Source organism: Chelmon rostratus, chromosome 2 (assembly GCF_017976325.1).
Source record: "Chelmon rostratus isolate fCheRos1 chromosome 2, fCheRos1.pri, whole genome shotgun sequence".
Classification (NCBI taxonomy): domain Eukaryota; kingdom Metazoa; phylum Chordata; class Actinopteri; order Chaetodontiformes; family Chaetodontidae; genus Chelmon; species Chelmon rostratus.
The window spans coordinates 17964352-17978421 of record NC_055659.1 but is presented as its reverse complement, the minus strand read 5'-3'; the positions used below and the strand labels follow the sequence as shown (position 1 = coordinate 17978421).

The 14070-nt window shown below is 41.1% G+C and overlaps 1 protein-coding gene across 1 annotated transcript; it reads right to left on the bottom strand.

Annotated features, from left to right (window-relative positions):
* Window positions 1–301: 301 nt before the first annotated feature.
* On the bottom strand, window positions 302–14016 carry larp4ab (La ribonucleoprotein 4Ab). Its single transcript, XM_041950471.1, has 15 exons — window positions 13442–14016; window positions 11483–11621; window positions 10890–11136; window positions 9731–9867; window positions 8887–8990; window positions 7835–7945; window positions 7277–7330; window positions 6240–6452; window positions 5917–6011; window positions 4538–4747; window positions 4352–4400; window positions 4016–4180; window positions 3789–3904; window positions 3518–3695; window positions 302–2989 (listed from the first exon to the last, which is right to left on the bottom strand). The coding sequence occupies exons 1-15, from the start codon at window positions 13442–13444 to the stop codon at window positions 2612–2614; spliced, it is 2199 nt and encodes a 732-aa protein (XP_041806405.1). The 5' UTR covers window positions 13445–14016; the 3' UTR covers window positions 302–2611.
* Between the last annotated feature and the right edge of the window lie 54 nt (window positions 14017–14070).

Genomic DNA, 14070 nt, shown 5'->3' with positions numbered 1-14070 from the left:
TAAGACATAAATGCCCACAAAAGTTACATAATATTTAAGGTTATTTCCGGATGGCTTCTTGGCAAATGACATGGAAAATCCTTTAGCAAATCCTTTCTAGTGCCAACATATTGAGACTGCCTATGTCTGTCACTGTCCTGTGAATTGTGCCGACTAGAACAAATGCCAAGTTTAAACAGAAGAACATCAACAGGTCACATATTTGAGGTGCCTAATAACTTATTCACATTCACTGTCTGAAAAATGCAATTGCATCAGGTGCATTAACATTATCTTGTGCAAAGGTATACAAAGTATAGGATGCAATTGTGAAAATAAATCTTTATTGTCATACATCAATAAAATATTCACTTCATAAACCAGTGTGTACTTAGCTGAAAATTGCAATCCCATTGATTGTGAAAGTCATAAGCAGAATTCTGATATAAGACTGAAATTGCATTGACAAGCTAACAAAATAAACTGTATCATACGCAGATAATGGACAAACAAGCATGCACACACACAAAAAGCTCCACTCTAACCATCCCCAACCTTGCAGCTGCACCTATATCAAACTGAGAGTTACACTGAAGAGGATCTGGTGTCTCTCGGTGTCATTAATTGATCATGTTGGATTTTGATGACTAACTAACCAGCCTTGTTCAGTGTGACAAATATATGAACTCAAATTCTCTCTATACTGAAATGAAACACTGATAAGGCACTGTAGGTTTGGTTTGAGACAATTAACCCTTTCTCTCCTACACACAAGTTTAGACAAAGCATACATGTACACACACAAACATACAGTATACCTACATATGTGTATATATACACATATATATACACATACACATGAATACATATATATATATATATACACACAAGTACTGCAAACTACTGATTACAAATACTTCACAATGATGTTAATTCCCTACAAGTGGAGGATTCGCACATTTATCTAAGGCGAAATGTTTTATCCCCTAATCCTGAAAATCTGTTATTCTTTATCTTCACCCATCTGTTGGTCATTTCCATGTGCAACACTACAGACTATTCAGATGAAATGACAACACAAAAATGAAACACATTTAAGCACAAACTAAGCATTTCTGTGCAACCTTTCCATTTCTTACTTCTGTAATCATTCAAATCCTTGAGATCAAAGGATAGTGCATTTCAGTTCACACCACTACAGGTACAGGCATGTTCTACTCATTGTAGAGTGGCCGTATAGATCAGTATCCAATTCAGTTGTCAATAACCAAGTATCTTCTCTCGGGTCAGTCAACACACATTTTTAACAAATACTAAAGAAACACTGAATACCATGAAAAGAAAAATATTTCAAATGAATAAAGAGTTAAACAGCAGGAAAACAAGTACATTGACAACCCAAATCAAAAATAAATCTGTATATACACATAGTCTAGGAAAGCTACTACATATGGACATTTACAAAATCAAGCTCATAAGTGGTTTTATGCCACAAGGACTACATCCATCTAAAGACTTATGTACCTAGTCAAAACAGATGCTGCAGGTGATCAAGTTGAGACACTGGCCAAGGCTTCAACTATCATATAGTCACAACAATTTCTATTGCAGTCGAAAAGCCAATTTCTGCCTCAGAGGTTCCTCAGATCATCCAATATGCTTTAAGAATTCACATGCAGATGCTAGTCACCAATGAAGTACAGCTGATTTTTCCAAGATCCACGATCCCAGTCAAAGAACTTCCCTGAAACTGAAAGTACACGCCCATACACATCCTACATCACTATGATTAGTGGTGATCCTCTGAATTTGACCTACTGCTTTTAACTGGTGAGTGAGACCAAAAGCCAGAAATGAAATCTACAAAAAAAAACACATCTACTCCAATACACGTTTCATTTCAAATGACACAACTACTGGCAAAACACTGGATCATAATCACTACGAGACGCAACGTTCTGCATACATGCAACTTAGTATTCATCAGCATCATTTGTAGAACAAAATTCCACAATCAAAATCAAAACCCAAACCTTCTGTAGTGAATGATGTACTTGCTGCTTCTATTATTCTGCCATGGATTCAACAGCTTTCATTTCATAAGTAGTCATATATCCTTGATTTCAATGTAAAACACATATAATAAAAGAGCTCAAGATGAGTCATATGGCAGCAATAACCAGTCAGAAAGAAATCAAATAGACCTTATTGTCATTTTGGTTGTTGACAACACTTGCGAAATGTTAGACTATGAAAGTAATAAGGTCCCTCTTTCTCCTTCTCACACTCTCCAACACATACATAAATGTACAAACATGCTACAGATTTAGCCCATTTATGGAGGCAACGTTTGATAACATCATGGTGGCATTGCTTTAAGTATGTTTTATCACCCCAAAAGCCTGCCACTCTGCAGCAGACTAAATGCATTTTCATAAAAGGGATACCTACTTAGTCTTTCCAAAGAATTTTAGCAACAATGTTGCAATGTTTCTGCAACAATATTAAGAGATTATTTGACAAAATATGTCAAGTGAATATATTCATCTGTCTATTTACATATATTATATATTTACATATATATTGTTTTTCTTTGTTTTAGTTCATGTTTTGTGGGTTCCTTTTTCTTGAGTTATTTTGGTGACCTTGGGGGAATGTTCTGTTCTTTGCCACTGCGTCTGGCTCCCCGCTGTGGGGAAAACAGTTTGCCAGTATTCAGGCCTCTCTGATGCTCCCGAATTTTCAGCCCTGCACCTCCAAATTTAACTTGGCCATTTGCCCCTCTGAAGGAGCGTAATGGTTGACGAGGAGGGCGGTTGTCTCCGGATTTCTCTGGTTTGTCTGTAGTGCGCTTGGAGTTGGGCCGAGGCTCCTCAACCCTGTTGACCTTGAGCTCTTGCAGGGGTTGGCTGGGTGGCGAGGCAGGGGGGGAGGGAGAGGACGGCTGTGCTGGTGGTGGGTCCTTGGCCAGCCTCTGGCACACCTCTGCATAACTGAGCTTCCTTGATGCCTGGTTATAGAATGAGTGAAAATTAAAAATCAAGAAGAAGAATAAATTATCAAGAAAACAAAAATCACATGTTAAAGACAAAGGGGAGGTCACTTGAGGACTATATGATCCAAAATAGTAAAATTCTCCATCATTAGCACACTGGCAGAAGCTCAATGGCAGAGGTTATACAGCAGTCGTAGTGTGAGAAGTTTCTTCAGATGTTTGTATATATTTGACCTGCTTTTTGCCTCTACTCTAGCACACAACTGGAATCCATTGAAACTGGCTGAGAATCCCAGCCGACTACAGCTGCCATCCTCCCCAAATGGAGCAAGCTACAAACTTATAAAACCCAGTGGACAACCTGCATATTTGATACTTAGCAGAGAGACTTTCAATTGAATATCATACAAGTTTTATATCAATACTTCCATGGCTCATTGTAATTTGCTACAATGAAGAAAGCACAGTCTAAGGGGGTCTTGGAATGACATAAATCCACAGGGAGCTATAAGCTGATATTGCTGTGAGAAAGGCAGGCCTTACCAGCTCTGAAGTTGGAGTTGGGGGAGATGAGAAAGGGGTTTCTGTAGAGACAGACTGGCTACACGTGGAAGGGGCGTGTTCAATGGCCATTTGCGATGCATCACGCATGGACGATGACATTGTTCCCTTTGGAATAGGAGGTTCAGCTTTATCCTCTTCCTTTACTGGAGCAGGCACACTAAATCGACAAAAAAAGTAAAAGGTGAGTCTTTTTCCACATGTATGACGTTCTTATTTGCTGACTTTTTTATTAGCTTGAAGTAAACATTACTTTGAGACTGGTTGTGCCACTGTCTGCGATGTCACAGGAGCAGGTTTAGCAACCAGGGCCAGAGAATCAGGTCTGGTCACAGCATCTTCTGAGATGTTAACCTCTTGGCTGACAGACTGAAATAATCAAGGATTTAAAATAATGATGAACATTTATATAATCATAACATAAATGTTGCTTACAAGAGTAACCAGAGTAGAAGTTATCAAAGAGGATGCGATATCTACCTTGTTGGCCACTTTTAGGCCACGTACAACATCAGAAAGGCGCATCTCTGGCGTAGTTTCTCCCTGTATACTGACAGTAGATCCCGGCAATGGAGGAAAATTGGAAGCTGCCAGGTCAAACTTTGGTGGAGGTGGTACCTTAGCCTCCATCACAGTGACAGGCCTCTGTAATTTTCATGACATTTTAAGTCAAACGTAAGATAAGAAACACCATAAGAAGCTTACCACAAAAATGTCATGCTAACAGAGAACTTTATTGATGGGGAGAACTCAAACTGTATAGAAGTATAGAAAAAAAATTTTTTGGGGGGGGTGTAACAAAGGAAATGTTCTGACCATATGTTCATCTTCTCTTTTCCTCCTCATGCCTCTGTGGCCACCTCTCCTACAATGAGGACAGGTAATTTACATTAGAAAACTATTCATAACATATGACACATGCATAAATACGCATTTGCCTGTCAAACTTGGTTGTAAATCTTCATCTCCATAGTTTTAATAAGCCAGTTACTATTCACTGACCTGCCCCGTCCAGCCAAGCTCATATATCCATTTAGTGAAGTGTCTTTAATGCTGAAGGAGACTGTCGCTGAAGTGGTGTCAGTGGGTGCCACTGATGTCTGGAGGGGCTGTGGACTCAAGGGACCAGACAGGCCATCCATCAGGGTCCCCAGAACCAGAGAGGAAGAAGGGAGTACGTCCCCAGGCCGGGGGTGACCCTTAACATGGTTTCTGGGCACACCCAAAGGACACACATTTGTTACTACTGAAAGTCAGCTCTGCCATGATACTTTAACAATAAGAGAGGGTAAACAGATTAAAAGATTGTGACCGTCCTATGAAACAGTCTGATCAGGATTAGCAGCCCATGGTTGCTTTTTTATGCCTCTGAAAAGCATAAGTGACTGACACAGGTCAGACCTACCCGTTACTGTACTTATTCCTTAGGTTAGCACACAAGTATTCTCAACTGTAAAAAGTTTTTGTGACAAATTTGCTTTGTGTTTTTCTTGAATGGAAAATAATCTGTATCTGTATCAAAATTCTTCCAAACCTGAACCAAATTCAAACAAAGACATCTAAACCTGCACAACTCAAATACCTTAAACGTATTAAGGAGATTTAATATATAATTTCAGCGTTTTTTAACTTTGGTGGCTGTATATGTGATCAACATAATGTCAAGAGCATTTGTAATTTCTTTAAAGTGATATAAATCATATCCTCTAATACATGTGCCATCTTTCTGCAAATTAGGTAGAGACTGTGAGAGGGAAGAGGCAATCTAATGTCCCATAAAAGTGCTCCAAATGTGATATACATTTCATTAAAGGTCATTAAAGGTTGTTTTATACTTCTGCACTGACTCTAGGGGCAGAAACACTACACGTACTGCCTATGTGTACTTCAAACAATGGCAGCGGAAATAGAGCAGATTATGTTGGAATCAGGGCTACTGAATTTGGAACAACAGTTAATTTTACTAAAATTATCACAGCGCAGAAAGGAGAGAAGATGTTGGAGGAGATGGTGTGTACGACCATTTAACTGACTGAGGCAGCAGCAGGAGACTTTTTTGCGCCTGTCCAGCCAGTGAGAAACATGGACAAGTAATTGCATTTTAGATAAAGACAATTTGGTTTGTTGTCTGAAACCAACGTTTCTCAGAGACTGGCAATCATCAGTCGAGTTTTAGCTTCAGGTTGAAAACAAACCGACAAAACCAATCACAGTTGGTACAGCCTGCGTCACAGTAACGTGTAGTTAAATTTCTAGGGAAGTGCTTGTCAGGCTCTGGTGTAGGGTACGCAGATTCAACAACAGAAGTGTAAATCGGGCCTCAGGCTGGAAAGCATTACTATGAGTGAGAAAGCTATCATGTCATCGTGACTTGGACCTACCGGTTCCTGTTCATGTGTCGATGCGTGTTTCGATTTCCTTCGTAGCTCCCAGGACTGCTGTATCCACTCATGAATCCACCATTTGGGAAAGGTGCCTGGATATCACAGCAGCAGTAAGAAATGAAATTAGACAGCTCCAGAAAAATGTGAACTATACATCTGTATGTACTGACGCTGAGGATACTAACTGCAACAGACACTGCTATGACCACCTTGACACAATTAAATTTTGATGGTGTCAAACCTACATTCTTCTGGTCAAAAAGGATATATACATTTCTATTCTTTAAGAGACATTCTGAACAATACACTGAGGTTCTCACCAGTGGTGTTTCAAAGTAAGGCATGAGTGAAGGATTCCAGGAGGGAGACACCACAGGGTACACAGGGTACTGCTGCTGAGGGCTGTACACCTGCTGCATGTACACTGGGGAGCCATACTGAGCCTGTGGTTGGACATGCTGACTGTACACACTTGAGTCCACACTGCGGAAGCCGTTTTTACCAAAGAATGTGTTAATGGCCTTAATGCGAGCCTGGGGAGGGAAAGGAAGAAGAGAATCAGGAATGTTTGCTAGGAGTGAGGCTTTGACACCTCTACTGTACCTATGATAAGTAGCACTATAGCTCTGTCTATTGTCCTTTAGTCCCCTCAGATCTCATAATTCCACGGTCATTAGGCCATAAAACACTGCACTGACTAGGGGAAAGAAATGGGGAAGGAAAGGGAATAGTGGGAGGGCAAAGGGAGATGAGGAGGACAGAGTACAGGGAGAGCGTAGACACAGAGATACAACAGACTGACAGAGAGCTACAGATGAAAAGTTCCTCCAAGCCAGCCACAGTGCCTATGGGTCCTTCCAAGCGCGATACTGATCATCACTGGGGTTTAGACAGAACCATTACATCATAGCCTCATTTAATTTATCAGGGGAGAAAAAAAAGACAGCAAGGTCAAATCAAAGTCCAGCTAAAAAAAAGGAGAAACCTGGAATGTAGAAAGGTAAATGTCACATTGTGATAAGAAGGGCAATCAAACTGTCTGGAGATATGGGTGTGTGGCAGTTCTGACACACACCTCCTTGCTTATCAAGTCTCTGTTCACACAAATCCCAAGGTCACTCCTAACGCTACGGCTTAGCCAAATACTGCAGGGAGCACTGTAGAGAGTAGTGACGTGGCAGCTGACAACACAACTAGTCTTGTGTAACACATGCTGGGCTCCATAATACTGTCTAAATTTGAACCAATAAGAAGGAGTGATCCAGCCTGAGATAAAAACTTGACATAGCAGCATACTAAGTTGTGACTTACTTACAGAAGTCAATTACTGGTGATGCATTTCAGTGACAGAACTCACCATGATTGGTTTCCCCTGGAACATTTTCACTTCCTCTCTTAGGTACCTGAAAGCCTGAGGACAAAAAAGAAAAGAACCAAATACTCACAATACTGCAAAATGCATGTTGTTTCATTTCAAATCTAAAAATAAGTTCGCCTGTCCCCTCAACCCCAGAGCACGACTGTCATGTTCAGAGCTTATAACTGTAAAGTTGTCACTTGCACATACTAAGAAGGAGTTGTTGTTGTAAGTCACACAATTTATTGATGGCATTTTCCCCATAAATAGTGCATTTAACAGAGTGAACAGACCATTGTCATAAAGAAAAATTCAAATCTTGCAAATGCGCCAAGGTCATAGAAGTCACCTTTGGTTTAAAATAACAACAGCAAGTGACAGCCAAAACTAAAGACTAGTTATACTGTAAATTTTCGACGTTAGAATAGATAGAAAATAATATCTGGCATGCTAATGTAAAATAAGCAGTATTCTAAAAATGCTACTTTATTTTAACTTTAGGATTCTACAGCTAACTGATAAAAAATAAGCCATGTGGTTATCAATGTGGAGACTTACCTGTTGTGCATCCATATCTGACTGAAATGTTATGTACCAGTTGCTGTTGTGTGCAAACTCAGCACTTAACAATTTTGGGCAGTTTTCACTCTTAAAAAGAGCCTCTACTTCCTGTGAAAGAGATGCGAGGCACTCATTAAACATTTCTGCTTCCAACACTGAACTCAAACAATATCTCTAGGGCTGCCCCCGACAAGCGGATGATTTAAGTCATCAGTCGAGAAGTCCCAAAGTCCACTCACATTTTTCACACATCAGTCGAATCGATACACTTTTGGGGGGTTTTTTAGCTTCAGCATGGCAGCCGTAAACTTTTCAAACCTAGTCTTAAAATGACCACAAACCACTAAACTAACTGCAATGGAATCAGAGAAGGGTGACAGAAATGGAGGCTAGCCTTATGCCGGACGGTGTGAGTCAGGCTGCTCTGCTCTTTGGTCCGGTCATGACTCTCAGTGAAATCAGTCAACCACTTTTGAACCAGACGGTGGTGCAACCTCCTTTCTACCGTCCAGTGTGATGGATTCTTTGGCTGACAGCACTGCCAGCAAACCGGCAGGAGAGAAACTCCGTGGTGTGCTGGGCTTTTTTAACTACACTATGAACAGGATGCACACTTTTACTTTCTTTGACTTTGGGGAAATCTGATGTTTTCACATCACAAATAAAACATGAGACTCATTTGGCATGAGATAAGAGTTAAGTTTGGTACTGAAAAAAAAAAGAAGAAGAAAAAAGGAATAGTCGAGTCTTTGTATTGAACAGCCAAATCCGATTCAACTGACAAAATTCTGAGTCTAATACAGCCATAAACATTTCCCCACCCTGCAGGCTCAGTGATAACACGCTGTGAGCAACAAATTAACCCACAAAGTTTTAACATCAGAATGCAGTGAGGCAGGCACTGCGTCACTGTCTATAACCAACTTGTCAGCAGCTTTGTCTAATTATGGTGCAAGCAAGCACAAGCATGTGGCAGCACCTCAACTGTACAGTGAGATGGTGGGTGTTATGGATGACTGGGCTTAGTATGCAGTATGGCCCTTCCTTACCTCAACCGGTGTAGTCTCTGCCACCTCTCTCAGAATAATGATGCAGCGACTGTGGTTTGGCCGAACCTTTTCTCCAGTTTCATCAACTTGCACCATGGGAGAGGCTGTAATAAACACAAAACCTGAGTATAAGTTGTTCCATCATCTGGAAGAAGCTTGATGGTCCCTAGCACAGCTACACACAGCTTGGGGAAAATGCCCCTGGCTCTCAATGGCTCTCTCTCTCTTTCTCAGTGTCCTTATCAACACAATCAAACTATGTTCAGGAGAACTAGAATAAAAAAAACATGCATTGCAAACACTTATTGACTGGTAAGCTATGAGAAAACAGTTAGCAAAACTGGGAAGTGTCAACTGCTCCTCATTTTATACAGGCAGCTCTGACACAATAGGCCATCGGCGGAAATCCACTGTGGTGGCAACATCATGTTGTGGGTATCTTAGCATTGACTCATTTAATACATTTAATTGTTAGTGGTGACTCTAGTGGACCATGACATGTCTCATCTGTTGTGAACACTTTACTAGGTGACCGCCTCACATACTTTGTGTATGGCCTTTGCTATTTGAAATAATTATTCAGTGTTTCAGTTTCTTATTCTCATTTTTTGGTGGCCACCTTTTTAAATGGGACCTGGGAACCTGCACAATTACCAATGGTAGGAGATCCTTCATTTAAGATATGCATTGCTCACACAAACCCCATTCCACTTATGTTACAAAAAGTATTTAAAGTTTTACATACAGCATATAACATTTTATGTGGAGTCAGTCTGTAAACTTAAGTGTCAGGTGAATCTGTGAGTATTTCACACAAATACAGAGAGAATGGCAGCAATGGTACCTCGCAGCACATCCAGAATAAGGTCCATGTCCGTGGTAAGGGCTTTGATGTCCTCCATGCATGCAATGGTCCAGATGGGAACAAACTGGTCACTGTCCATCTGGGATATCAGGTACAGGTCCTTAGACAGGTTCTCTCTGCAAACACCCATAACAACATTGGACTGAAAACATCAGTGAAAAGGTCTTTGATCTACACCTTTTCTACTGAGTCTGTCATGTTTAAGAAATTATTCTGAAGACTAATATCTCATAACATTAGAACCTCTGAAGAAAAACTAGATTGAATCAATTCTTCTATTTGTCATACATGATTTGCTTCAGACCTTAATGGTCAATCACTGTAACATATGAAGGGGTGTGGTGATTCATTCATTCAGCTGCCAATCAGTGTGGTAGAGGGCGAGGGTTTCAAAGAGCTAATTTGGTACCTTGAGCTCGAGTAGGGTTATGCCATCGAGCCACTGTGACTTCACACATTGAAAAATACTTTAAGGAGAAGAAGGATGAGCTAAAAGTCAAGCTAGCTGGGGCAGACAAGCTACCTCTGCTTGCCAACTGCTGGACAGCTCTCACAAATGGAAGCTACATCACAACTACCAGTTGCTTTGTCAGCGCTAACTGGGAGCAGGATTGCCATTATCTGATAATTAGCAGTTTACCAAGAAAATCTGTTTAAGTCCACCATTATTCAGGCTCTCCTGTTATGATGTCCAGTTGAAATAATTCCTGATGAAGATGTGAAAATATTTCTGCTCTAGCTGCCTTTTCCCCTTGCTGCTTCTCTTATACCTGCCCTCTCTTTCACTCCTCTCCTGATTTCAGTGAATTAATTCAACCAAACTAGAGATCCATTTCCTTAAATTAATGCAGTTCATGATAAAATACACTATATTGATAAAAAATAGCTCATTCTATGCAGTTCAAGTATTCATTACCGATGCTGTTCTAGAAGCTGTACATACACACACACGCAGTACATATGCTCCAGGGAGCGCAATAAAATATACAAGGGCAAATATCGGTATTAAAAAAACAAAAAAAACAAATCCATCCAAAAAGGTTTCTGTTGACAGGTTTAATTCCTAAACAAAACAGGAATTAACACTGCAAACAGTTGTAAGTTGTGGTTTTAAAAGAGGGACTTTGACACTACTCACCTAGAAAAGCAGAACTCAAGCTGTTTCTTCAAATGGTCTCTTAGGCTCTCCTCAGACATAGGTTGTTCCTTCGAAACATCACAGTCTATGGCTGACTCGCATTGTGGGTCAAAGACTAAATAGCTCAAGTCAGGGTGGTCAGTGCCATTCACAATGCCCTCTGTGGGTACGGGAGCATAGTCAGCAGTGCTGTCAGGATATTCAGCATCATATCCTTTTCCCCCTGAAGAGGGAACGTCTACATTACCTAAGATAGAGGAGGCAAGCAGTAACAAAATGGTTGTGAAACAACTGTCATGTTTACACATCTAATACTCTAAACAAGCTTTGTTATGCTTCATCTTTGCTGCGCAACCCTGAGGACAGAGTTACAATGATTTCCTCAAATGACACGTCTATCTGTAATTATCTTGGTAATGCTTAAACACTCTACATGTCTATATGTGTCAGACTCTATCACCATACTTTAGTGCTGTACTAGTGCAGAAGAGACAGCAGTTTTGTCTACATTAATGATGAATTTAGTTGAGGTGAAAACAGACAAACTCAAGATAGAAAACATTTTCTGCACGCAGAGCTGAATAAGCTCATACCATCGGTCATCTCAGCGGGAGGAGGGTAGGTCAACGACCAAGGAGAGTCCTCTGTCTCTTCTGGAATGTCATTCTCATGGGCAGGGATCGCTTGCCACACTTTAGCGTTGGGGTTCAGACCTGCCCCTTTTGTGGTAACCTGCATGAGTATAATATACTGTGAGCTACAGAAAATAGTTTAGGGTACATTCCTTACAGCAAGAACAATATTAGTTAGAGCAGGAAAGCAATGTTTTGATCATCTTGTTTTTAAACAGTGAGATTTTACAAGTTGAGATGCAATGCATGGAGTCACGTGCCCTGTAACTGAGTTCACACATGCATAAGTCTTAAGTCATTAGAAAAAAATGGTATGAAAAGCCATTTTTAGTTTCCAAAATTGGAGCCAGGATTTGTAGGCTAGACTGGTGGAGTTGTGGAGGGAGAATAACTTTCTGTTGATATTTTTTAAATCTCGTGTGTATAGTTATGTAGTGTGAAATTGCCAGGTGGTGCAGTGTATAAGCTAGTTGGCAAATACAGTATCTTTACAAAAGCATGTTCCTACTACATAGACCAACTGATCAAATACACAAGCCTCTTGAGAATCACAGTTTATGTGCGTGCCTTCCAGAACACAGGTAATGACAAACTAGATTGCTTGCTTAATATCAGTCACTCAACAAAAACAATATCTGCCTCACAATTTTACCAATATATATATATGCATGCAATAGGTAAGTAATTTATTTTTACATGTTGCAAGCCATTCACACACCTTTTGAAGTGTTCATACTGAACATCATACCTCAAAATATCCCGGCACAACATTCAGAACTGACTCCGTTACTCCAATATATCATAGTCAAACCAGTGAATGAAGCTAGTTTATCCAGGGTCCTTTAATCCACTTCGTCTTAGCAAGGCCTCAGCCTCCCACTCACAAACAAACCTTGAGTCTGAGTTTTCATTGGCTTCGTTATCGCTCTTGCCCCGCCTCTCGAACGGTCACATGTAACCATACATGGCGCAAATCCACCTCTGAGCTTCAGCGTGACTTGAACAAGGCATTCTGACCTGTCATCCACCACAAAACCTCGACTGTGCTTCGGTTATTGACGCTATACCGGTCTATGAAAATAAATCTCAAAACCTTTCAGGCGGTCCTGTCTGATGATATACAGTTTGTGCTTACAATTCAGTGGCTCTGGTTTTGTAGTGAGGCAGAGGGGCCGGGCGATCGGGAAGAAAAGAGCACATGGTGCCGACGTGCCCATGCAACTTCAAACAGGGGACGACATTCGTTGCCCTTTAAGTTCGACCAAATAGAACTGATTCTGGACATGAAGCATACGTGGTTAATTGATAAATCATCCCCGTCGTAATCTTTAAAATCTGACGACTCCGTGGTTTAACTTCTAGCCATGACCTTTATCACGGAACTCTTTGATAGCCATTCAGCCGCAGTTGTGTAACAGCTAACGTTTAACGCATATCACGTGTAGTAACGTTAGTTGCTACACATGCAGCGTAAAGGGATTAAATTATACGTTTAGTACAAATTGTAATGGAGCGAAATGTCACAGTATTCTCTTATTCAACATGTTCTCTGACACGTGCTAATAGGTTAGGAGTGTTTAATGTTTCGACGTCCATCATATTTTGAATAGCGACACCTTAAATACCTGCATTTGGCTAACTAGCTTAAGTTTACTAGCAGACCAGTCAGAACCGGCCTTTCTTTACACACTTAACTCTCACCTAATTTGACAGGTTGACAGTAAATCATTAAGTGTCCATGGAAATAGTAACAGCCATGGTTCAGAGCGCGAACTCTGATTGAAGTAAAGCTTAAAGTTAACTTGCTATAAGAGAGTAAAGCTTGCTTGGTCGAGCTTCAGACAGCACGAAACGGGATGAAGGACGCAAACAGGTTGTCGCATGTTAGCTAACATGCCCCCTATCAGGCCCAAAACTTACCATGCTGCCTTGATCCTCGTCTTCTGATGATGTCCTCCTGAACTCCGTGGGATTTAATTGCCCTGTTGGTTTTATTCTCCTGGGTAGGCTTTAACTCTTTACAATTACTGACCGCGCTTGCTTCCACTGGACCGCCGTCGCTTTCTCCACTTAACTACCGTCTGTCTCCCCGGTAACGCAGTTCAAACGGCCGAACGTGCTCCAGTTCCAACGATGCGTCCGCGCGGAGAACAACTTTAAAAGCCTCTGATTTATAACAATAGCGACGGTTTCGCTGTTTTCAGTCAACAGGGTTTCCCATTTGACAAAATATATTCATCTGCTCAATTCCTCATCCTCCACTTCAGCTTCGAGCCTCCGCTCATCCAGCATGTGACAGCTGCGTCTTCTATCTGCCACCGTCCGTCCCAACAGGCTGCACTCCGCCTCCACCTCCAGCTACCTCCCCGGCAACACCAGTGCTAACACCGCAGCGTAGCGACACTTCGATCGACCGCGATATCCGAGGGGGACAGTCCGGCACCAGGAGGACAGACCCACCTTAAACTTAAGAGTAACGATGTGAGGCACGATCCTACTTGATGCTCTATGGTTTATGTTTGACAGTTCAGTCAGTGTTACTGGCTGCA

Coding starts and splice junctions, on each gene's coding strand:
- larp4ab (XM_041950471.1), bottom strand. Junction 8,991..9,730: donor TATTCTGGATGTGCTGCGAG/GTACCATTGCTG, acceptor TGTTTATTACAG/CCTCTCCCATGGTGCAAGTT. Junction 4,401..4,537: donor AGCTTGGCTGGACGGGGCAG/GTCAGTGAATAG, acceptor TCCTCATTGTAG/GAGAGGTGGCCACAGAGGCA.